Here is a 25,711-nt window from a genome sequence, read left to right on the forward strand (position 1 = left end):
TAATATACAGTATGGAGAGAGTACTGGCAGTAAGGTAGATAAACATGTTAGAAGTAAACACAAGTGGTTATCGGATTTTGAATATGATGTAGTAAGTGATTAGTGCGAAGTTTTAAAAAAAGTTTTTGGTATTATTAAAGGGGGAAGCTTTGTTATGTCTATGTTAGTAATGAGTAAACACGTTTTCCTTGAAGGCTTATTGCTTGCTTCCTAGTAACATTGCATTCTAGACTGTTAGAACTATTACTTGGAAGTTGGTTGAGCAAGATTGAATTGGAGGTGCTTCGCTTTGTGCCACTTCTTGTGTTGTTCCATTGGAATTAAATTTACTTGACTACTACTTGTGCAGTGTCATACTTTGCACTTAATATTAAAGAATTAGTAATAATACATAAACAGACAACTGTGCAAATAAGCTAAACCTAAAAAAGGCAGCAAATTTAGATTTATGCTGGGAAACATACTTGTTTTTGCTGCTGCGCCTTCTTTAGAGCAGCAAGTCTTCTTTCTTTCAGGCGGTCTAGCTCGTCATCGTCCATCTGGTCCAGTTTATTGATCTCTGCATCCAACTGCTGTTCCATTAAGTTGGCCGTCTGCACCATCTGGTTTTCCAACATTTTTGCAAACATTTCAGCAGATCCAGCACTTGCCATTTTTCGAAAAGGTTTCGTACAGGCTTGGGACCTATCACTATAAAGCAAACAGAAGTGTCAGAGTTAGACCCTCTAGGCATGAGTTATCGAGCAGAAAATGACGCGTCACTGGCGCATGTCAATGGGAAGCTGTAGCAAGCGTGCAATTTTACAGGACCAACAGCAGCTGGTCCGGTCGGTAGCCTTTGGTTACCACAACAAAACAGAGACTTAATTTTTTAATACAATTAAACAAGTCTCCGCTCCCACACGGCTAGGGTGACCCAAAATTTTGAAAATAACCGTTTTTTTTTTTTTTACCAGATAGCAAACCCCTGCCCCAGAAGTCACACTCGAGTTCGCCCTCAGATCACACGGCGATCCTCAAGCTGCACAAATAAAAAGACAGTCCCCATTAATATTACAACCCATAAACCTCAAAAGCATAACCGGTAAAAGTCACCAATACAATCAGTTCCTAAAGGTCTGGTTAGAATAACCCTCGGAGGAATCATACCCTGCATCCCCGCGATATTACCCCACAAAGCTCCCCCTAGTCCAAGAAATCAGAACTAACAGCCATCCAACACAGGTAAACCTGCAGATTCAACACCAAATATTACAACCCGAGCCTCTAGAATAGTTCTACAGCACTGGCCTTCAAATAATAAACTGCGAAAGGCCCCAAAGATAGCATGCGCAAATGAATACCGACACGTTATGAAATTTCCGGACGAGAATAAATCGCTGTTATCTGCTCACCTGACAGGTTGGGGGATGAGGAGTCTGTAGTGTCCTGCAAGGACACAGTCTAGTTCTAGAATCCTGCAGCCCGCAGTGAGCGGAAGCACACCCTACACTTCGGAGGCCCACCGTGAGCCGCCCCTGCCCGAGAGTGCCTGGGGAAGAAGAGCGAGCGGAGCCTACCCGCATCAAGGTGCCCAGCAGAGAAGCAGCAGGTCGTCGCGACACAGCGGAGCCCAACCGCGACAGCAGCGACGCCAGCCACTCCGAAGGTGAGCCTGCAGGCTGCCCGACGGTCACCAGGGCGACCGGAGGTCCGCGGGAGTCCACCCCGCCTCCGTGACTCTCACTGAACAATGAGGGGAGGGAGTGGCGTAGCTAACCACCTCCCGACCCCCCCTCGCGACGAGAGTGAAGCCTAACTGGAAGCGGAGCCCACCTGCATGGAAATGGCGCCCTGCCGGGCGAGACGCGGCCCGGCCTGACCCTGCCCGCAGTGTAGGCAGTCCAAAGAGGCGCTGTGGATAAGCGGAGCCCACCCGCGTGAAAGCGCCCAGACTACACATTTCACGGTCCCACAAGCGGGTGCTCACCCCGCACAGTGACACCCAACACTGCCGAAATCATCCAGCCCCTCTCCCGAGCGCCCGGAGGGCAGCAGGACAGCTCCGGAACAGAGCTAGTAGGCTCCGAGGGCAATGTCGACTTTTCCCCACCCCGCGCAGCGTGTGCAATGAGGAGCTGCGGGGGTGGGCTGTGAGCGCAAAGGGAAGCTGAACGCCGCTGGCGCTAAAACAAATATGCCCCCACCTGCCAGAATAATGAAACGCCTGCAAGCGGCCAGCGCCGCAGAAATTGAGGAAAGCTGCACCCAGCAGGGACTCTGACATGCCCCGTACACCCCACGTGAGACCGGAGAAATGCCTCTCTCCGCCAGCAACACACGCTAGATGCCTATGCCTCCTGCCCCCACCAGTAAATAAATAAAGGGAACGGACTTACCAGGAAGGCAGCGCGAGACCCGGTGCCCAGCAGCAGCTCCAGCCCCCCTGTGTGCAGCCGGTGAGGGACAGACAGTAGAGTGCACAACACAGGCAAGACAAGAGCCACAAGGCAGGCTGCTGCTAAATTGAAGTCTACCGCCATCTAGTGGCCGGAGGAGAAAAGCGCACCTGCCATTCAAGAAAAAAAAAAACAAGCACTGCACGAACCCACGATGGGTCAGCTGCAGCAAGGGGCAACAGACTGAGTAACGCCCCAAGGAAAGCATCCAATCTCACGCAGCAAGTAAGTGCGCAACAGCGCAGAAGACACCCATACACACCAGCAAGGAGTCGGCAGATGCCACTTCCAGCGCGACGTGGGAAGAGGCACGAACGCCTCACTAAGCATCCAAGCACTGACAGAACGTCTGGAGGAAACGACTGCCAAGCACTGGAAGAACGTCCAAAGGACGGAGAGAGCAGCGACGCCTTGTGGCCACAAGCACTCACCGCAGCCTCAACTACTCCCGCCAACGGTCCAAAGCAGCAAGTCCCTGACAACAGCCAAAGCAGCAAGTACCCAACGACTCGCAACAGGCGTCCAAGAACTCCACACCCGCACGCCAGGACCGCGCAGCACTGCGCCGGAACGTGCCAGGAATCAGGAGTGCCAGAGTGACGCTGCACAGCGACATGCCAACGCCACGGGACAGCACACAAAGGTCCCCAACAGAGACAGCGATGTCTCGCAGCAACCGGAGCGCCATCGTCAGCACGCATTGCAGCATGCACCAGAGTTGCACCAGGAGCGGTGACGCAACCCTCCTCCGCGCAGACAAAGCGCGCCAACGCCAAAACACCGTGACGGTGAATAGCGACCACAAAGAAAATAGCACAGCATGACAACTCATGCCCAAGATGAAAGCCGACCACCCAGTCTGGTCACCAAGGAAAGAAAAGCAGCAACAGAGAAGATCGCGACAACTGGTCCAGTCAGACAAGAGAAGAACACCATGCCGGAGAGCTAGGCCCAGACCAGAAAGAAACAGGTGGAGTGCACGCCGCCTGGGGAAGACTGGTCGGGAAGGCCAACGACAGCAAGAGGACCAGACAACGTCGCAAGAGGGAACATGGAAAGGAAGGGCGCGACGCCATAAGGAAAAGGAAGAAGGGACAGGAAGATATGACGACAGGTCTAATCACCAAGCCAAGTGAAGACAGTGTCCTACCACGTGGACAAGACCAAGGGGACGACATGTAGAGGGCCCGCTACATGGAGAAGCCTGGTTAGCATGCGTAAGCAAGAAAGAAGACCGGACCGCGTCGAGGAAGAAAACATAGAGGAAGGATGGAGAATCACAACATCACTCCACAGAGGAAGAGAGAGAACCACAGCACACAGGAACATCGGTGCTGTCCAAGGAGCATCGTAACAGTCAGCACACAGGAACATCGGTGCTGGCCAAGGAACATCGCAACATCCGTGTGGATCCCAGTAATCCCTACAACATGCATTCGAGGAGACCAACCACTGAAGAACTGCATGGGTGCCCCGTGAACCTGAAGCTTGCCGAAGCAGAGCATACCCGAGCACTAGACAATCCACCCTTGTGGACTACACAAGACTCGACTGTGGCCATGTCCGAAGTTCCGCAGCGACCCGCACAGCCCACGCGATCATGTGGCAGTCCAGGGGACAAGGGCCTCGGCCGCATGTCCTGTGAGAGAGGAATCCGGATGGGAGAGGTGCAGCAGCGGCAGCTCCACGACAGGCAACAGGAAGCATGAAGGCCCCAGGTAAACACCTGGCACCGAGAAACGGTCTGTCGAAGACACTGAACCCATGTCCTAACGGCAAGACCATCCTGGCGGATGACATCAACACCCCCGAGGACATCATGAGAGACTTGGCGGTGAGTCCGTTGGCAGTTCGGCAGCGACGCCTTTGCGCGGCTCATGCGAAGCCCGCACGGCCCACCCGGTCCCATCGTGTCCGGCAAGAGGGTCCTCCCAGCGCCTCTAGTGAGAGAAGAGTCCAAGCAGGAGAGGCCAGTCTTCGAGGCTCCAGTGAGAGAGGAGTCTGGCAAGGAAGGCAAGTCGGAAGTTACTTGGCCGGACGGAGATGTGAAGGCATCAAGATCAGCAAATCCAAGGAAAGACCTCTCGTGCCTTAGTCGTCTCCAACAACCAACTAGCGTTGTCATCCACTGGACTAGGAACACCTGCGAGACCCCTCAAGGGTCACACCCATTCTGCTCCCGATACTCCAAGTGATGAACACTGTATATAAGCGTCAACACAGCAAGACAAGGATGATCTGAAGTACACCACCGAGGTGAAGCTCATCTGACTGACTTTGTAGTCCTGGAACTTTCAACATTCTCCCAGCTGATCGCCTGAAGAAGATCTGTTGGGGCTATCAAATGTTATTATTCTGTTTTTCTTGCAGGTTGGACATTCGCTTTTCCTTTCATTAGATTTTGGGAGGAATGTAGTGTCCTGCTAGGACACAGTCTAGTTGTTTCATGTGTAACCCTACACTAAACACCCACCCACCACAGACGTCACTGGGTCAGGTGACGCTGTTAATAAAAAGACCCTGAGCGCACGTGCTCGAGGCCAGATCTACGATCCCCTAACTGGTGTCCTGTGTCTCATTCCTTTCACCATGCGGGCCTAGGGCCCCAACACTACAGAGTCCACTACGGAGGACAAGGGAGGATCAACGGCTCTTATCAATAGGCTCAGGACTCCAATAGGGATACACGCATGCGCGTTCTCTGTTTTCCATGCGTAGATTAGAGATTCAATGCAAGCCCAATCTGCTGTAAAAAAAAAAGCCTGACTCAAACCCAACCTGTAAATGGCAGTAGCGGGTAACAAAATATCCTCATAAAACGTCATTTAATAATATTATTTTAACGAATGTCAAAAGACCAGTGTTACTTTAGAGTCAGCTTTAGAGATATGCTACAGGTCATTTCAGGCTGGTTGGGTGTCAGGAAAAAAGCGGGACACAAGCTGCTCCAACCCTGTTCAGTAACAAGCGACTGTGTAGGGAGTTATCCTTTGTCAGTGTGGCGCGTGGAAATACATGTGGATCCCTCGCTGCTGTTGAATACAATGAGGCAGTGGAGCCCCTTTTGTGTTCATAAATCGGCACCTGGCTTAATTTATCTGAGTAGTGACTGGCCTCTGAACACACCCTGCACCCTTCCACTCACCTAAATTATGCACAGATTAGCGTCTCACACTGGTGCCAAATTGTTTGATGCATGTGTTAATAGTCTGTGGCAGCAGGGGGTGAGTGGAGATGAGAGTGCAAGAAAGCAGGCTGATGGGGTGTTAAAAACAGCCCTAGCACCAATTGAGCCAGGTGAGGAACCCTGTACCTGTGTTTGGTACTCTTTTGTAACATGCACACACCAATTTTCTCTTGTAACACACTGTTTGCTATCTCTCAAATTGTGTTTGCCTTTGATACTTGCACAAGTGCCACCGTTGCATATGTAACGTTTGTTCTTGTGCCTGAGTGTCTAGCATATATTGCAGTATTATACCTCTAATTGTACTTTGCTTTCTCTTGTAACCTGCACACTTGTCACTTTCTCCTCCTGTGCACTGTTTGCTACCTCGTGTATTTTGTTTGCTCACAATTGTCACTTTTACCTCATGTAACTTAACGTCTGTTTTTAGGTCTCGCCTGTCGATGCGCATGCGCATCGAGCAAGCGAGAGTATTGGGACTTATCCACTCTTTATCCACACTGCAAGGAATCGTGGCGATTCCTTGCAGTGCCCGTGACTTTTAAGCTCAATGCGCATGCGCATTGAGCTTAAAAGCGCGTGCACGTCCGTCTTTGTTTACCCGCTCCGCCCCCTCCCCGCCGTCTCGCATTTCCCCTGCCGCATCAAAGGCTTTCACGGCCGGCCGGCCATGCTTTCAGTTTCACGACCGGCCGGCCGTGTCAATTACATTACAAAGCCCGCTCTCCCTGCTCCGCCCCCTGCTCCGGCCGAGACGCATTTCTCCTCCCTCCTCCCCCCATTCACGTTTATTCTACTTCTTATCTGGCCTGGAAAGCCTCGACAATGCTTTTTCTTTCTCTCTACTCAGTTCCTTCTTCTCCTCATTTAATTCCTCTTTCTTTTGCTTCATTTCAGCTCACCTTGTTTTACCTCCCCCTCCCCTCTGCCCTGCGCTTCCCCTCTCGCCTCTGCTTCATGTCTCCTTGGCTTCTCCTTTTCTCTATTATCCTTTTGCTTCCACCATATCTCTCCTGTGCTTCCTCCCTCTTCTTGCTTACCCCGTGCCTCGCGTCACAGGTTTTCCTTCTTTTTTCCCGCCTTTCTCCCTCTCCTCGCTCACTCCATAGATGATGCCGGCGCCTGTGCTCAGCACAGAAACAATTATATGGTCTAAAACTCAGTTTAATAGCGTGCCTCCCGCGAGTGCCCCCCCCTGCAGCAATCAGTGTCTAATCCGCCATCACTGCTGACAGACGCAGGCCCTCGTGCTCCGCTCCGGTGCTGGCTTCCCGAATCCTCTCAGCGGGTCCCAAATCCCGACATGCTCGGGTTGAGTTGCCTGCAGTGCAGTGCTCTGCTCCTGTACGGTGGAAATGATTTACCATTGTCTCTGTATAATCCGGATTTATTTGCTCTCGTGTTCCCTTCGAGGGTGCTGTGACATTTGGCGAGATCCCACGGGATTTCCCTCTCGACTTCGAAAGTTAAGTAAAAGGTATAGTTATTAAGATACTTCCCTGAAATGACAGAGCCAATGGTTGGAGCTACAGAGACTCTTTCGGGCTAAGAAGGCGCCTGGAAGCCCACGGCACAGAGACATGGCACAGCAGAGCTGCCGGCCAGTCCTTCAGGCTCACCGGGCATGTGAGTAAATGTAATATCGATTTATCATACAGAACACAGCAGACTAAAAGTGTCCAGCTCTTAAATAATAGGTGTTATTACTGCCCAAATCAATTGTACCCATTATATCGACCTCTGAAGCCTGGAAGGCTGAGTCAATCCCGCTGGGATGGGAACTGTAAATGCTCAGTGGACACAGATGTAGCATCTAGGCGCCCAAAACTACTGTAGTGTTTTAATAGTGGATACACTTTTTAATTAAGTGTACTGTGCTGAACCCAACCGTGGTAAATTGCTTAAAATCACGGTTCCTCTATTAGTATAAAGTGTTTTAATAATACACGCAAGGCCTGCCTATGAAACCATTTGTGCGGGGCAAAGTCCCTTTATCTTCAAGGGTCCATTCTAAATTATGTGCGGTTGTCAAGGGACCAGACTTACTTAAAGGCAAACATGGAGCTAAGAACCAAAAAATGAACAACATTGTGTACAACTCATCAAACTAAAAAGGCCTTAATGTGCTACTGGCTGCTAGCAGCAAACTTACTGAGAATTCGAGCAGAATGGGATTTTATTTGACTTCAATATAGGCGTGTTAGTTGTTGGCGCTGATTTGCCGGAGATCGGTCGTTTGATCAGGTTTGTGACAAATGCTTGTTAGTGGATAACTGGACTGTTCCCTCCGTTTTAAGATTGGTAAATGAAAGGATTCTTAGGACCAAGATGCCAGTACCCTCGGCAGCTGGTTAAGTGTGACTCGTTGATGTACTGTCACTATTATTTCTGATGATGTCCTTTGGTGTCAGTCTATGGACCCAGTAGGGAGGCAAGTAGGAATCTATTTAGTTGTCAGTTTTATTTTTTATTCAGGGTTGTTTTCTGGGCGATTTTGACCGGGGTTTTACAAAATTGTTACAGGGCATTAACTTTTCTAGATTTTGAAAGTTGGCCGTTTTCACCAATTGCCGGGTTTGTTCAGCATTGCATAGTGACTGTTGGTATGTAATGTTTAAGAGTGAGGTTTAGAATATGCCAATGGCAAAGTTTGGAACTTTCTGTTTGGGGACACCCCTCACCCTCAAACCCTCACCCTCACTCACCCACCCTCAACCCCTCACCCTCACTCACTCACCCTCAACCCCTCACCCTCACTCACTCACCCTCACTCACCCTCAACCCCTCCCCCTCGACCCCTCCCCCTCAACCCCTCACCCTCACCCTCACTCACCCTCAACCCCTCACTCACCCTCACCCTCAACCCCTCACCCTCAACCCCTCACTCACCCTCACTCTCACTCATCCTCACTCACCCTCAACCCCTCACCCTCCCTCACCCTCACTCACCCTCAACCCCTCACCCTCACTCACTCACCCTCAACCCCTCACCCTAAACCCCTCACTAACCCTCACTCTCACTCATCCTCACTCAACCACCCTCCACCTCACTCACCCTCAACCCCTCACCCTCAACCCCTCACCCTCACTCACTCACCCTCAACCCCTCACCCTCAAACCCTCACCCTCACTCACCCACCCTCAACCCCTCACCCTCACTCACTCACCCTCAACCCCTCACTCTCACTCACTCACCCTCACTCACCCTCAACCCCTCCCCCTCGACCCCTCCCCCTCAACCCCTCACTCACCCTCAACCCCTCACCCACCCTCAACCCCTCCCCCTCAACCCCTCCCCCTCACTCACCCTCAACCCCTCACCCTCACTCACCCTCAACCCCTCACCCTCACTCACTCACCCTCAACTCCTCACCCTCAACTCCTCACCCTCAACCCCTCACCCTCAACCCCTCACTCACCCTCACTCACCCTCACTCTCACTCACTCACCCTCACTCACCCTCACTCACCCTCACTCACCCTCACTCACCCTCACTCACCCTCCCTCACTCACCCTCCCTCACTCACCCTCACTCACCCTCACTCACCCTCAACCCCTCACTCACCCTCACTCATCCTCACTCACCCTCAACCCCTCACCCTCACCCACCCTCAACCCCTCACCCTAACTCACACTCACCCTCACTCACCCTCACCCTCACTCACCCTCACTCTCACTCACCCTCAACCCCTCACTCACCCTCAACCCCTCACTCACCCTCACTCACCCTCACTCACCCTCACCCACCCTCACCCTCACTCACCCTCAACCCCTCACCCTCACACAGTGCAATAGGTCTCGGAGCATTTGAGTTAGAGCTTTTAGAATTGTTTATGGCTTTTTTTATTTGTAATTCTTTAGCATTGGCTACAGGAAACAAAAATGCTAAAGATTTACAAAAAAAAACCATAAACAATTCTAAAAGCACTAACTCTAATGCTGCGAGACCTATTGCATTTCCAATGCTTGTTGTAATCTGTTCACGTGTTATGTTCTCCTCATGTATAAGTTTTGTTCCTATTGTGAGGCGCTCTGACACCTTCGGGTAAAGTCAGCGCTATATATAAACGCATAAATAAAATAAAATAATAAATAAAATCTGCATGACCTTAATGGAGATAGCTTGCACCCCTCTGAAAATGAGCACCCTGGTCCCAGCTCGCCCATGCCAAAAGCTAGTCCAAATTATACACATACCTGGTACAGGAGTGTGGCCATCATACATATGTCAGAAAAAAATCCTACAAGTAGCTTAAATCATTAATCACTACACCTGCAACAAAGGGAGCACAAACAGGTAATTCCATTTGCACAGAATAAGACAGCTGGAGAGTGGCCGCACCATAAGAGAAGCACAAGTCCAGGGCTCGAGTCGGGGTACCACACGGGTGGACGGTGTCCCCCCACGTATTTTACCGGGGGGACATCATCCCCTCTGCCAAACAGCTGGACTTCACTCTTTGGCTTCTCTGGGACGAGGAACTCGGCACCTTTTGTGACGTCACTTCTTGTCGTGACGTCACTTCCGGTGACAGCGTCCCCCCACTTCTTTTTTTACGACTTGTGCCCTGCACAAGTCAGTCTCAAATTACACACGCTGCGAGTCAATCTTTATAATACTAAATTTGGCAAATACCCATAACTTCAATACAATATTAACAATAGAAAAAGCTTCCTACTTTTCCGTTGTATCCCACCCAGACTGCAAACATTTCCTTAAAGCGCAGCTTTTTTCTGTTTTCGTGACTCTAACAGTCACGCTAACTATTCAGAACTATATTTGGCACATCCTCCGCTGCTCTGAATTTCCTGCAACATATATTGAAGTCACAAAGGTTCCAGAGACACACAATATGAGCAGGGTTGGATTGGGATAAAAAATCTGCCTCGCACGCTAAAAAAAGTGGCCCACATTTGCATATAGCCTTTCCACAAAACACTGCTTCGGCGGAGTTTTATGAAAAGAAGGGCTGGTGGTGGGGGTCCTCTGACAGGCATTTTTTCTTAACTTCACTTAGATAAAAAACAATGCACAGATTAGTTTACACTGGAGAAACACACATGAAAACAAACGAGGCCACTTCTGCCCAGGCCCCCTGCCATGAAACACACCTGAAAGCAAGTGTGGCCACTTATGCAGGCCCCCTGCCCCGCTCAATATGCATACATTAATGGGTCGGCACAGCGAGAGAAAGGGAGTAACACCTCTGCCCCGTTTGTGGAAGGGAGGTAATGGACGCCCATCTGTATCCTGAAAGGCCACGCAGGCACCCACTGGGCCGCTGACGGCATCCGAACACCACAGACACCGCCCAAATGGGCCCCACAGGCTGCCCAAAAAAGCAGCCAACAGCTGGAACTCAGATACCAGCCCCTCGGATATTGCCCGAGTGCCCGACTTACCGATCCGACCCTGAATAGGAGGAAAAACACTTCAGTGTGACCGCATTTAGACCTTTTTTGGAAGCAGGCTGTAGATTACCAGATGCAATGTGCAATTTAAACTTGCACTTTTAACCACACATTTAAACAGCCTCATACAAAATGTCCTTCTTTACACTATAATAATGCTCACAGATTTTGGGACAGACATAGGTAAAACAGAATAATTAACAGAATGATTGGGGCCTAAAGCTAAATTTGGGTTTTGATTCCTTTCATTCCCCTCTCTAGCCAACTCTTCAACTATTTCTTCACTACCCCTGTACATTTCTCCCAGTTCTGTATTTTGCCTCTCTTTATTTCTAATTATAGGAAACATACCTCCCACTGTGGCCGTAACCCTCTTGCACCATGCTAAGATAATCTGAAATACAAGGCGCATCAATAGCAACAGAACTATTATAGACAACAAGGCCGTAGACAACCCCGATATCCAGGACTGCACCCAGTTGAACCAGCTAGTGAAGCACTCATCAGGAGCACCCCCCTCTTTCTTCACCTGTGTATGCAAAGTCTATATGGTCTGAGTCAGGTTTCAATCATCTTCATCAATTGCTGGTATGAAAGTGCAGTATACGGAATTCATCTTTTTACATACCTCTCCTTTGATTGCAAGTCCAAAATATTACGATCCTCCATTACCATAAGTCTGATTGAACGCAGCTCCTTTTCAATGGCATTAAAGCCAACTTCAGTTGCATTAATGGTCTTCATTAGCTCCCACCGGGTAATTTGGACCCAGCAAGCACTTGCTTTTGCTTGAAACATAGGTAACCGACTCTCAACAAATGTTTGGTCGTCATTAAACAGCCTATACTTTTTGGGAACATCCTGCCATGATGAAGTTCCAAAGTACTCAGCCATCCCTTTTTTTCTGTGATGATGCAGCATAGTTGATGCCTTACTCACTGGATGCAAATGCAAATCTTTTTTTTTGTTGTTTTTTTTTGGTGGTATTACCATAGATGGGGTATGCAAAGTCACCAATGAAAAGATTCCACTCCAGTCGGGAGGTAGTTGAGTGTATATTCGAGCGCCACACTGCCAGAAAAATTCCATAAGGCTGGAGGTACTGCCCTACATATCGGCACTGTAAATAGTTGAGCTACACTTGAGATTCCGTCACACTTTAGCAATCCCATTTCCCCTGAAAGCAAAGAGAAAATCTCATTAGTTTCACAGCCAGCTTAGGATGATGTTTAGTTCCAGGCCATGTATATCTCTGTATGTTTTCATACAATACCTGCTGACATGATCCTTTTATCTCATCAAATCTCAAATGACTATTTGTTTCTGTGCCATTCCATAAAGATATGGCCCTACGTGTAAACCTAGCTCCAGTAAACCATTTATTATTGGCAAATACTGATGCATCAATACTCAATACTGGCCTGGCTGTACAATCTGGGGGCAGTGGTTTGGCAGAATAATTATCACAGTGAGATGGTGGATTAGATCTCCCTAGAATACCTTGTTCCAATACCGCTTCCTCCCAATTTACTTAACTATATTTCTGGCCTGCTCCATTCATTCTGGATATCTCTTTCGTTATCTCTGTTTTATTTGTTAGAATTTGTTAAATTTCAGGGGCTGTATCAAATCTAGTTGTATTAACTCGGGCAGCACTAACCTGAGTTGGCCGTAACTGTGCTTTTATCCTACACAAGAAAACATGCAATAAACAGTTCGCTATAATAACAGGCACTTCTTTAGGATACACTAAAGGTCGTTTTTCTATGGCAAGGGGAATAAAAGAACATACATAACAACTATCATTTTGTGTATTGGTACCTATATCATACATACTTTTATACCACAAATTATCAAGTAAAGAATCATGCAAAGGATGTATATCTGTTTCATTGAAAACAGCTATACAAAAGTGTAATATTTCGTACCTTTTGCATCTACATAACACATAATACAATGGCAAATTATCAGAGTAATAATCACAATCACTGAACTCATTATTATAATACGAAAAATATAATTGAACTGTCTCTTCATTGTATCATTTATTCTTGTACCGTTGCCTCCTCCCCTCTCTGTGGGAGTGAGGCAAAAAATGGAATGAGGTCTGTTACGTGCACCCAGTTCCGCATCCCCTCCACTTTTACTGCTGTTGGCATGCTCTGTGTTACTTGGTAGGGGCCTAGAAACTTGGAGTCTTTCCATGTCCTCACGAAGTTGTGCACGAAGACCCAGGAACCGATGCTTATGGCTGTAGACAAAGACAGGGGTGGTGCAGTACTGTTGGCCTGTTGCAGCTGAACCTGTTTAGAACAAACCTGTACAGCTTGTGTTAAGGCAGACATGTATGCATTCATTACTTGCCAAACACTTTCTGATGCAGACTTAGTATCATAACGAATCGTTTGATTATGTTTAAAGGAAAAATTAGAATGCCTCCCTGTTACTACTTAGTGAGGGGTCACATGATGATCCTTTGAAGAGGCATTTCTAAAAGCAAACAGAGCAAGGGGAAGGCAGTGAAGCCAATTCTTTTTCAGTGTCTCACACATTTTTGATACTTTGCTTTTTAATAAGCCATTCATCCTCTCAACTATTCAATTACTACCTGGGTGGTAAACTGAGGTAAACAGGTGTTCCACTCCTAATAGTTTAGTAATTTGCTGAAATACGGTTTGCCATTATCGCTGCATATTGCCGCTGGAATCCCCCACCTCGGTATGACGTCTATCACCAGGAATTTGGCTGCCTGGTCAGCATCACACCAGAAGCAGGGTCCCGCCTCAATCCACCGTGAAAATGGACACACCACTACTAACAAGGACCTATATCCGTTACATTTTTGTATCATATCTACAAAGTCTATGTGTAACTATATGAAATAACTTATTGGTCTTGGAATAAAGGATGTAGGCATTTTTGGTGATCTCTTATTAGAGTACTGATAACACACATGATATGAAGCTAGGAATACATCAACTAATGGTCCTAGATTAGGGATAAACCAGCTTTTATTTAATCCATCCATCATTACTCATTTAGAATTGAGTGTTGGTAAATGAAGTTGTCGAAGGGGTGTTATAAGTAGGGACTGGGCAAGAAACCGGTCCTAGGATGCTTGATTCCGGTCCAGGGAAGAAATGGCTTGGCAGTTCGGTCTGGACTGTTCCCATGAGGCACAGGGTCAAGACTGATTTGCATCTGGCCATGTCTGAACTGGGGTGGCTTGGTGAGCAAAATAACGATGGATTAAACCCAGATCTGTGACTGGGGGTGAATGTTTTGCCATTGTGCAACATTCCGTCCATCATCTTGTGTGTTTTGCTGTTTACCCAATGTGGGAAGGGTATGCCCAGACGTGGGTCCCTTGCTCACTAAGCCACTGGAGTCAAGCTATCCTGGCTGAAGACGGCTGATAGCCAGAAACTGGCCCTAGGATGCTTGATTCCAGTCCAGGGAAGAAATGGCTTGGCAGTTCGGTCTGGACTGTTCCCATGAGGCACAGGGTCAAGACTGATTTGCATCTGGCCATGTCTGAACTGAGGTGGCTTGGTGAGCAAAATAACGATGGATTAAACCCAGATACGTGACTGGTGGTGAATGTTTTGCCATTGTGCAACATTCCGTCCATCATCTTGTGTGTTTTGCAATTATAACTTTACCTGAAGTTGCTGTTCTATAAAGAAGATCTGGAAATCCAGTCACTCCCCCCTTGGTTTCCAGAGATCTTTCTCATGTTGTGGTGCTGTATTTCGAATGTCTAATAATGTCTCTATAACAATATTCTCATAGTGATTTATCTCAACATCATCATCTGCATCTAAAGTGTGCATACTGCATGTTTTCATTGCATATAAACTAGCTTCCATTGCTGCTGTATCAGCAGCTTCATTTCCATTATACACAAAAACTGTTCCTTTTGTATGAGCCTGGCACTTAACCACTGCTACTTGACATGGTATTTGCAATGCAGTAAACAGGTTAGCTAAGAGATGTTGGTGCGCTACTGGGGTCCCATAAGATTTGAGAACTCCTTGTCGTTCCCATCTCTTCAGCCCTGAGTGAACTGTGGAAGCTATATATGCTGAATCAGTGTATATTGATACTGGCTGACCCTGACAAGCCTGTAGGGCTGTTATCAATGCTTTTAATTCAGCCACCTGGGCTTAGTCTTGGGATGGCAAGGGCAAGTGGTGCAATGTGTGCAAGGTATAATCAGTAGGTGTACCAGTAGCCTCAGCAACAGCTGCACATGCATGCCTTTTGCCTGTCTCCTGGTCTATCCATGAGGAACCATCAATAAACAATTGTCCGCCATCAGACAAGGGGTCCTCATGTGCCAGGTGATCGTCTACCTCTAATGTTACACTACAGTCATGATCAGTAGGCTCTAGTGGGTGCACTAAAAAAGTTGCAGGATTGACTGAGTATACTCGCTCAATCCAGATAGAAGGATTTGACAGTATTACTTAATAACCTGTCGCTCTTTGAATGGTCAGTGTACTTTTACTTTTCTGCAGCATATCAAATGGAGAGTGCTCAACATAAGTGTTCCTGGGCATCCTGCCATAATAGTGCTACTCTTTACCATAGCAAAAGCTGCAGCTGCAAGAGCTCGCTCACAAGGAAAGTGACCTTTCATTACTGGATCTAATAGTCAACTCAAAAAGGCGACGAAATTGTGAAACGTCAGGTATTTTTGAGTAAGGACTGATATCATGGAATCTTCTGTCGAAGCGGAAAACAGAAAAAAATCTTTTTGTATAGTCTGGATTTGCTAGCACTCGGGCTGAAGTGATTGCTTCTTTTAATGTCTGAAATGCACTTACACTATCATCAGTCCCCTGTATGTCTGTGTTGTCAGTTTTAGCTTGCTTCATTGCATATAATAGTGATTGTATGATAGTAGCATATTCAAATACCCACTGACATACAAAATTACAAAGGCCTAGAAATGTTTGCAAGTATTTTACTGTCTTGGGCTGAGCCTGATCACGTATTGCTTTTATTCTAGAATCTGCTATCTTTTTGCCTTTTGCAGACAACACTTGGCCCAAATACAGCACTTCCTGTTGCACAAACTAGATTTGTTCCTGTCCACTTTGTATCCCTTAGTAGCATGTAGCGTTAAGAGATAGACAGTGTCCAAAACACATTTAGATTCTGTTTTACTACATATTAATACATTGTCTACATATTGCAAGACTGCACTGTCTGACTGGAAATTTAACAAATCATCTTTCAATACTCTATTAAACACAGATGGAGACTCACAATAGCCTTGTGGGAGTCTAGAGTACATGATTTGTTCACCATCGAAACTGAAGGCTGTCAAGTAGTGATCGTCAGGATGTAAGGTATGATAAAAAAGCATTCTTTAGATCCACCACAGAAAACAATTTGCTGTCACTTGGTATATTAGTTAATATCACAGATGGGTCTGGCACTATGGGGTATTCTGCTAATACTATATCATTAAGAGGGCGAAAATCCTGAACCATCCTCCAAGTAGTACCTTTAGCTTTTTTACAGGGGAAATTGTAGTGTTCCAAAGTGATGGATAGAAATACAGGCCTCCCTGATCCTTCAGTCTTTGTATTGTCCCCCTAATACCTTCTTGCTTCTTTGGACAGTGAACACTGTTTTACACGGGGCAATTGTGCACCTGGCTTCAACTTTATCTTAACTGGTTCTGCAGATAGTATCAGTCCTACCTCGTCTGGAGCTGTTGTATAGCATTTTAGGACCCTAGTGTAATTTTCCCGATTTATGCCCTTATATAGGTACAAATCACCTTGCCCTTATATAGGCATAGACATCATACCCATATTTAGACATAGTCCATGCAGTCCAAATACAGGCATGGCTACTTCCACCAGTTCCGAAAAGCCACAACGATTTCTTGGAAAATCGGTTTATGCTGCTAGGGAACCTCCCCTTGCTTGAATATTGATTTGTCCAAGAACTCATGGAGTTTTCAAAGAAATACCATTCCCTTGGGCTTCTTTGATGACGTTATTATGTCCGACTTTATGTCAAACTAGACACCTTCAAGGTATAAATATGCCTTCACTTGCTCTAGCAAGACACAGTGGTCTGGAGCAGTTCGACTATATACTTGCCCGACGCAGCTCGCTACAGCAAGTGCCGAAGGACGTTGACCCTCCAGCTGACGCACTGACAGAGAGGTTGCCTTTCTCTCGGCTCAAATCCAGCTCCAGTGTTTCCAAGCTCCCCTTGCGGGGTGTTGGGAAATCGAGTCTTTTGACAGAGATACCAGACCTCCTTCATTCTAGCACCAAGGTACGGAGCTGATTAGACCCTAAGAGAAATCTTGGATAGATTCCTGGCAAAAAATACTAAACCTATGCTACACCACACTTACTTCTTCCCTCGTACTAGACTTAGGTTAGGTACATTGGGGTAGGCGTATTTTAGAAGCACCAGTTGAGTACTTTTAGTCTTTGTTATTTATGTATGTATTTTATGGCTTAGAAACCATACCATGCTTTTACAGTATTATTTTATAATACTTTTCTTGCTGTACATATTGTACTTTGCAGCCAGTATTACGAATGTAGCAGTTAATTTCTTCTGCATGAGAAAGAAGACTGTTCAATAAATTCTTTCATTGAAAACGCCCGTCTCTCTATTTCTCTGCACCTCTGATGAAACGAAGCATGACGGTTGAGTAAAATATCTATCTATTGTTTCCACGACTCTAGAGATACATTTCTTATTCTTGGGAAACAAAGTTGTCATGTTTATGCGGTTGTTTATTCGAGAAAGTTTCTAGTGACCTCTGAGCTAGATGACACTCACTATTAAGTTTAGTATATTCAATAAAAAATCTATTCTATAGTATATACTATTCCAATGCGCAGAGCCTATTGAGAATATAGGAACTACACTACATGGCGCCCAACGTTTGGTAAGGCACTAATTTAAGGCTAGATACTAGAGTAACTCAGTTGTGCTTTTCACAGAGACCCATTTTTCCCGTAAAATACTCCAATAGACGTCTGGAGTGGGTGAAAGGATAATATCCGCCATAACTGAGTGGGTCGAAGTTTTTGGTTTGTTCAACGTTGACGGATACAGTGTTCCAAAATATTGTGCACCTTATCTTTGTTTCCTTGAAACTTGCTTTGAAAAAATTTCAGTCAATGAATGTCAGATAGTGACACTGAAAACAGTGAACCTTCAGGAAATATGGCCACAGGTCTTGACGTTACAGGCTTTGATGAAGCCGATGCGGATGCTATAATCATCCCAGAAAATCTAAGGAAAACCATCACTATAAAGCTCATAACAAATGGCCTATCAGCAAGTGGTGGTAGGGTCATTTTTGTTATAGAGGTACATGAATATCGGCAGACAGAGGTATTCTATTCATGGATTGCTTTTCCTGAAGTTAATCCAAACACAAATGTGTTCCACTTCTACAAAATAGTGGAACCTCCAACGGAATACACTCCTTTCGAGGATGTTGAAATTCCATTAGCATACCAAGAGCATGCGCTCTGGTTTAAAGGCGCCCTACAACATCAAAATCACATTACCAGGCTCGGTCCACTAGGTAGACCAGGAGCCACATGGCCGGTACTAGCGAGCTATACACCACATCCTGCCATTGAAGAAATGTCAGGTCCAGAACTATTAGTTCAACTAAAACAATTAATCAAAATACATCGACAATTGGTTCAATATGTCATGCGGACACTAACAGTCCAAACTCCTATAAGGATTCCACAGCAAACCCCTCACCAGGGGAACACAAATAAAATACACCACAGACTATACAATCAGTCATTGGTAAATTGCCTGCAAAACGGGAACAAACTCTATTCTGGTTAGCTTAAAAAAATACTCAAATAGAGGCAGTATTTCCTGATAGTACACCTCATGAGAAACACAGAATTCTAACAATCTGTTTACAAATGGGGATCGCACCACACCTGGAGGACTGTGACACTTGGGGTACAGTCTTTGCTGCAATCTACACAAAAACACATGGTGTTCCGTCCATGGCGGTAATACCAGACGTCCTGAAACAGATTCAAAATGAATACGGGGCAGAGCCTGCTTTGAATTTAGGTATGAAATTACTGAAGGATTTCAGACAGGTCTCAGCAATAATATTAAAGGTGAAGCAGCATCTATGGCGATCCGCCAAAAACTAAAGGAACTTGATGTAACTGAGCAACCAAATGAACTGGCCAGAATAATTGAAAAATCCTCCGAAGAACTAGGTAGAGATAGTTTGGGTGGGAAACCAGTAAAACTCCATCTAACAGAAAATCCTGAAAAGGTTTTTATTAAAAACACTCTCACTACTCCTAAAAAAAGTGGGAGAATACTAAACAGACACTTCCTAAAGAGAAGCGTTCTCAGTCACGAGGTAGGTCTCCTCAAAATGAGCCCTCTAAAAAGAGGTATAACCTCAGGAACAGGGATAATTTGAGAAAACCTGATAGATATCAAGATACTGATACACGTTCCTCTCGTACCTTTCAGACTTCCTCACAGAAATCGGAAAGAAGAGGATGGTCAGAACACAAGGAAGAACGAGTGAAGTCCAAAGACGATCAACACGTTCAGAAAAATAAGAAAGCTCAATTCACCAAAAAGAAGGTAGCAGGTCTAAAAATCAGACATGCCGAGGATCTTGAGGACACAACTCAAGAATGGGGAGTGGGCCCAGACAATGCTAGACAGCGCAGCAGAAGTCACCATAGCTCGCAAGATCCTGAAGGATCATCTGGAGACAGTGGACTTGAAGGAATACATTAATAATAATAATAATAATAACATTTATACCGCGCAAACAATAACCCGAAGGCATCAAGGCGCCTAACAAAACAGATCAAAAAAGAAAAGCGCTAAATCACTGCAAATACGCTTGCACAAAGAGGTATGTTTTTAAAGCCCTTTTGAAAGCCTGAAGAGTAGGTAAGGATCTTATTTCCAGAGGGAGAGCATTCCACCACTTGGGCGCAAGAGTGGAAAAGGCCCTGCCACCCCATTTCACTCTCCTGAAACGGGGGGCAGATAGCAGAAGTCTGCCCGAGGACCGCAGATCCCTTACAGGGGTGTAGCGGACAAGATAGATCCTACACCAGTGGGACTGTTTCTAGCCAAGGCCCTGTAAGTCATACAAAGGGTCTTGAAGTGAATGCGGGACTCGACAGGAAGCCAGTGCAGCAGCTTTCTGGCCGCTGTAGCTGAGGTGCGCCTGGGAAGATCCAAGACAAACCTGGCAGCGGCATTCTGGACTACCTGTAAGCGCTGCAGTAGGCTCCTATTTATGCCCGCATACAGCGCATTACAGTAGTCCATCCTGGAGCCGATGAGGGCAACAGCGAGCTGTTTCCTTGCCTGTAAGGATAAATAATATCTGATCCTCCTCAGGACATGGATGATGCCCCAACAAGTGGAGATGGTATGGCTGACCTGCTTACCCATATCAAGGGAAGGGTCAATCACCACCCCCAGATTTTTTGCGGAGGAGGTAGGGGTGGGACAGGCTCCTAGTGAGTCTGGCCACCAACAGGATGACCATATGTCCTCTCTCCCTCCGAACACCATCACCTCCGTCTTCTCTCCATTTAGTTTAAGCTAATTAAGCATCATCCATTGACCGACTGCCTCCATACAAGATCTAAAATTGGAGGCAGTCGGGGCGCTAGCCTGGGAGAGAGAGACAAGGATCTGGGTGTCGTCCGCATAGGAGACTATCTCCATCCCATAAGATCTAATAAGCCTGGCAAGTGGGGTCACATAGATGTTAAATAGGGTCGGACTGAGTGCCGACCCCTGAGGGACCCCACATTGCACAGGGAGGGATGGAGATAGAAACTCCCCAGCTTCACTCTTTGAACTCGGTGGGTGAGAAAAGACGTGAGTAGGTCCAGGGCTGCACCTCGCACCCCAATCTCCCTCAGCCGGGATGTTAATACTGAGGGAGAAAGGGTGTCAAAGGCCGCTGTCAGATCTAAGAGGATCAGGAGGGTGGTCTGGCCCTCATCAACACGCGTGCGGATACCATCCAGCACTATGGTGAGGGCTGACTCAGTGCTGTGTTCCCTCCTGAAACCATGTTGAGAGGAATCGAGACAGTCCGAGCTCTCAACAAAAGCGGCAAGATGTACATTGAGGTGCGCCTCTAGCAACTTTGCCGGGGCTGGAAGTAATGAAATAGGCCTAAAGTTTTTTAAGACCGACGGATCCAGAGAGGGCTTTTTTAAAAGAGGTTTTACCACCGCACTTTTCCATTGGGTGGGAACGAATCCGTCTCTCATGGCTCTATTCATAATGTCCACTAGAGAAGGCAGGAGAATTTCCCTGCACTGCTTAAGAATCCGAAGGGGACACACGTCCAAAGGAGAGCCTGATTTAATTTTATTAAGGAGGTTATCCAGCATCTCCACAGAGAGGGGGGAAAGGAGTCTAAAGTTCCCAAGGGGGGCTTTTCAACCATGGCGGAAACTACAGCCCCTGCAGCAGGGGGTCCACTCATAAGTGATTTTTGTAGCTCCAGGGCAGAATAGATATCTGAAACGGCCGATACCAGGGTTAGTGTACCCCATAAGTTATATGAAATAACTCTCCGAATGGAGGGGGACATAACTAGAAAAATAAGAGCACTCTTTTGGGAAAAGCTCTCTAAGGGTTATGACATTCTTCTAGCTGAAAAAGACTCGCCACCAAAATTTGTCAGGGAGTGCCCACATGGCGAAGACATCATTGTAGGAGAGTGGGGTCTGCAATCCTATGGTCACCCCAGATCTTTGCTTTTTGCTTCACTGGTTTACGACTTTCCCTGGCTGTGGGCCTGCTAATCAGACCCACAGCCTAGCTGTTCTCTCTCTAAATTGACATCCATGTACTTGAGGTGCATTTACCAATTGGTACTGGGCCACCTTATCAGTCCCTGTACCCAGGGCATAGGTGTACCCAGGGCCTACCAGGGGCTGAAGCATGTATTACGCCACCCCTGGCTGGCCATCTAAATCTGACACAACTGGCTGCATGACAGCTGGGGCAAGGTGGTGTAAATACCCTTTGCTGTAGATATAGTATACCTATATCTAACCCTAAAATGGACACATATATTCCTATCAGTCACTCCTATGGCAGGCCTTAACAATCCTGAAGGCAGAGTGCTTGGAATTATGTGAGATGGTGCTCTGGCATGAGCTGAGCCCGTTTGCAGCTTGCGGAAACCAAGTCCTAATAGCTGTTCCATGATAACGCTATACCATATACTCTTAAGGGCATTATCAACCTCGCGGTTAGATGCTAACTCTGGTATAACATTATCAAAACATGTCGAGTAAGGTGTCATACGATTTGGAATCCTACCCCCTCGCCAATTCTGGCGACGGGGGTAGCATTCCACCCTTCTAGAGGGACACGACATGTATGTAACTGTGAACCCCGGTTAAAGTCAACTCGAGCCTCAGCATCACAAAATGGATGCTGCCACCACAGACACAAGTCTGACCTCCTGCTGCTGGGAGTCCTTCCAGCGAGGATGGCTTGTACAAAGGGTTTCCTGCCTTGGGAGGTGCTAGCACCACCCCAGACAGGATTTTGTGTATTGAGGTAGGGAGGCCTGAAAGGAATGAGACAGGCCTGGGGCACACAAGGTGCCCTGTGCATACACCGGTTCAAACCAGTTGCTAGGGCATCCCAGCCCCAGCTCTGGCGGGAAACCGGACAAAGGATAGGGGGTGTAGCCACCCCCCTTCCTGGTTCCACCCAGGGGAGGGACCTAGTCAGTAGTGCAGCCCCCTTTAGGAGAATAAAGGTAGGAGCTGGTCCCATTCCAAATTAGATTATCCTGAACTATTCAACAAGAAGAAACTCTGGCCTTCGACGTTCTGCTCCACAGAAGACTGAAGAATCTCCCTTGTGGACAAGGAGTGTCCACCCTGCAACTTCAGGCACCATCAAGCGTCCAGCGGCTTCACTTTGTCGTCTTCCCTCGAGGATCCAGACTTCAGAGCCCGACGAGACCAGGATTCCCAGACCTCTCCGACCTCTACCTACATCTGCAGCAAAGCTGAGACCCGTGGGTGCGACGAGACACGTGGGACCGGCCATCTTGAACGAACCTGCACTTCGCTTCCAGCACGACTCCCGAGGTAAACTCGACCAAGTGCTCTGGGGACTAAAAAGCCCCAACCCCGAGCAGCCCCTGCACCGAAGATCAGCCCTCCAGCATCCACGAGACCTGCGTGGGGCCCTTCTGCTTTGTTGCTGCTCGACGCGTAGTCTGGTCACTTGCCGGCTGGCTAGTGACCTCCCAGACGACGAACCTGTGAATTTCCACTGCTGATCTGGTTGCTCCAGATTGGCCCTTGCTCCCTTCCAAAAGAGGGGCACCCCGGACTCTCCTAGTCCGCACCAGACACTTTTCCTCCTCACCGCGTGGGTTGCCTTTGCCAAGGCCTGTTGCCTCCAATCCCGGATCCAACACCGCCGACAGCGAGAGCCTGCGTGGGACAGCTCGTGCCTCCATCCTGGTCGTCGAAGACACCTCATGGTCCACGTGGCTGCAGAGTCAAGCGTCCACTCTTAACCTGATCGCGACGTCGACATCTGGTTCCTTCCTGGTTCCACTCCAGTCACTGGCTAGTGACTGTGAACATTGTCCCCTCTGCTTTCAGATCTCCTTCTTCAACAATCCACCCTTGGATTGCACCGGACATCTTCCTCCTGGTCGCCTGCAGCATCTTTTCTTTCAGGCTCCATTGACTTCAACGCGAGAACCCGACGCACTTTGAACCCTATGCACCCGCGGCCCATGGGTGAGGTAACAAGAGCATTTCGGTGCTCAAGGGTAGTTTAACTGTCCTAGTGTCCAGTTCCACAGTCGTTGTCGTCCTATCTAGTCAGGATTGTCCGTACTCACCTTTTTCTTGAACTGTACTGTCCATAGACGTTGTTACGCATCTCGCGTGTGAGTTCACACTCTGCACACGCGTTCCGTGGGCCGCCTAGTACTTACCTGAAGTTAGTATAGCGTGGTCCCCTCGATCCTACAGCCTCTGGACAGCTCCATTCCTTTTATCGACTCTCACATTCCACTTACTTAGTATATGGTTTGTCGTGCCCCTAGGGCACCATTGTAATTTTGTGCAACTTGTAGTGTTTTTCGTAAGAGATTGTCATGTGCTTAGCCCTCTGACCTCATAAAGAGTTCAGAGGTGTTGTTATTAATAAATATACTGTTTATTTTCATAACAACCTGTGTGGTGTCCTTTCACTTGGTATTCAAGGGGTTATATTGTGGTAAAACAGCTGGCTTCACATGCCAAAAGAGTTTAGCCTAAGACTGCTTTGTCCATGCTACCATTAGGATAGCTGGTCTATAAGGTTGACTTACAACCAATCACCATAAGGGTCGTTTGGACTGATACAAGGTGATCACTAGAACTAGTGAGCATCATATATCAGGCCAACTTCTCACATTGGTGTGCAGCGGTTGGGATTTGAGCTTGCTGTTGTTTTTACCACATATAATCTTGAAATATCATTTGAAAGATCACATAAGGTACCTAGGTACATATAACAAGCTTAGAAATACTCTGAGTTCTACTGAACCAGCTGTTGTAGTAGAAAGGGCCTAGCACACCCTGACTACAACTCTTAGCAAGGGATCAGTAGGAAAACCCATAGTGTAGGTAGGTGCATCACGTACACCTCACTAGAAGCATGTCTACCCATGGAGAGTCTTCAGAGACTCCCCAAGTGGTTAGTGACCCTCCACAGGTCCTTTCCAGATATGCAGCTCTCAGTTTCCAGGAGATGAGACAATTGTGTACCTCCAGGAAATTGAAACAGGGTTCTAACCCTACCACTCCTTTTCTGTTAGGTCTCTTAGAGACATATGATGCTAGAAAGGCTTCTAATACAGATGGGAGCATGCCAGCCTTAGAGGGTACCCTTGGAGATCCAGACCTCCCTGAAACAGAGAATGTAGAAGAGGAGGAGGAAGAAGAGGACACCTCTGGGGATGAGGCAGACAAAGGTCCTGAGCTAGTCAGCAGACTTACTAGGGCCAACTTAGACCTACATAGGGAAGGATCTGGGGGACCCCCAGTACTGACCCTGAGCCGGCCTAACTTTGGAGTTAGAAGAAATAGGTCTCATTCTAGGGACTCCAATAGATCTGTGCACTCTCATGCATCTGCTCAGAGGAGAATGACTTCTCCCCAGAGGAGAATGACTTCCCCTCAGAGGAGAGAGCATGAAGCAAGGATGAGACAAGCTAATCTGAGGATCCAGAGGGAAGAACTTGCCCTTGCCAAAGAAAAGCTTGCATTTGCTAGAGAGCAACAGTTGAGTGGGGCAGGCCCCACTGGTGGCAGCAATATCCCTAAGGATAAAGACAGGAGTTTTGATAATAGACACCTGAGTAAAATAGTGCCCCCCTATAAGACAGGGGATGATATCCACAAGTGGATGACTGCTTTGGAGAGAGCCTGCAAAGTACAGCAGGTACCCCAGAGTCAGTGGGCAGCTATATTGTGGCTCTCCTTTGAAGGTAAAGGTAGAGACAAGCTCCTCACTGTTAGAGATGAGGATGCTAATGATTACCAAGTCTCGAAACTTGCTCTGATTGATGGGTTTGGCTTAACCACTGAACAGTACAGGTTAATGTTCA

At 47.3% G+C, this 25,711-nt stretch overlaps 1 protein-coding gene across 3 annotated transcripts in view; it reads right to left on the reverse strand.

Annotated features, from left to right (window-relative positions):
* The window catches only part of TXNDC9 (thioredoxin domain containing 9), a 119,241-nt gene extending 116,789 nt beyond the window's left edge, over positions 1 to 2,452 (reverse strand). The window contains exons 1-2 of one of the 3 annotated variants that reach the window (XM_078658010.1): positions 2,379 to 2,452; positions 465 to 690 (exon numbers count right to left, since the gene is read on the reverse strand). In XM_078658010.1, the coding sequence (XP_078514136.1) occupies positions 465 to 653 (189 nt within the window). In that variant the 5' untranslated portion in view covers positions 654 to 690; positions 2,379 to 2,452. Of the gene's footprint in view, positions 1 to 464; positions 691 to 1,394; positions 1,704 to 2,186; positions 2,282 to 2,378 lie in introns of those variants that run through there. The other 2 variants (XM_078658008.1, XM_078658011.1) reach the window with 2 other exon arrangements.
* Between the last annotated feature and the right edge of the window lie 23,259 nt (positions 2,453 to 25,711).

The sequence above is a fragment of the Lissotriton helveticus genome, chromosome 8, assembly GCF_964261635.1.
Source record: "Lissotriton helveticus chromosome 8, aLisHel1.1, whole genome shotgun sequence".
Lineage (NCBI taxonomy): Eukaryota > Metazoa > Chordata > Amphibia > Caudata > Salamandridae > Lissotriton > Lissotriton helveticus.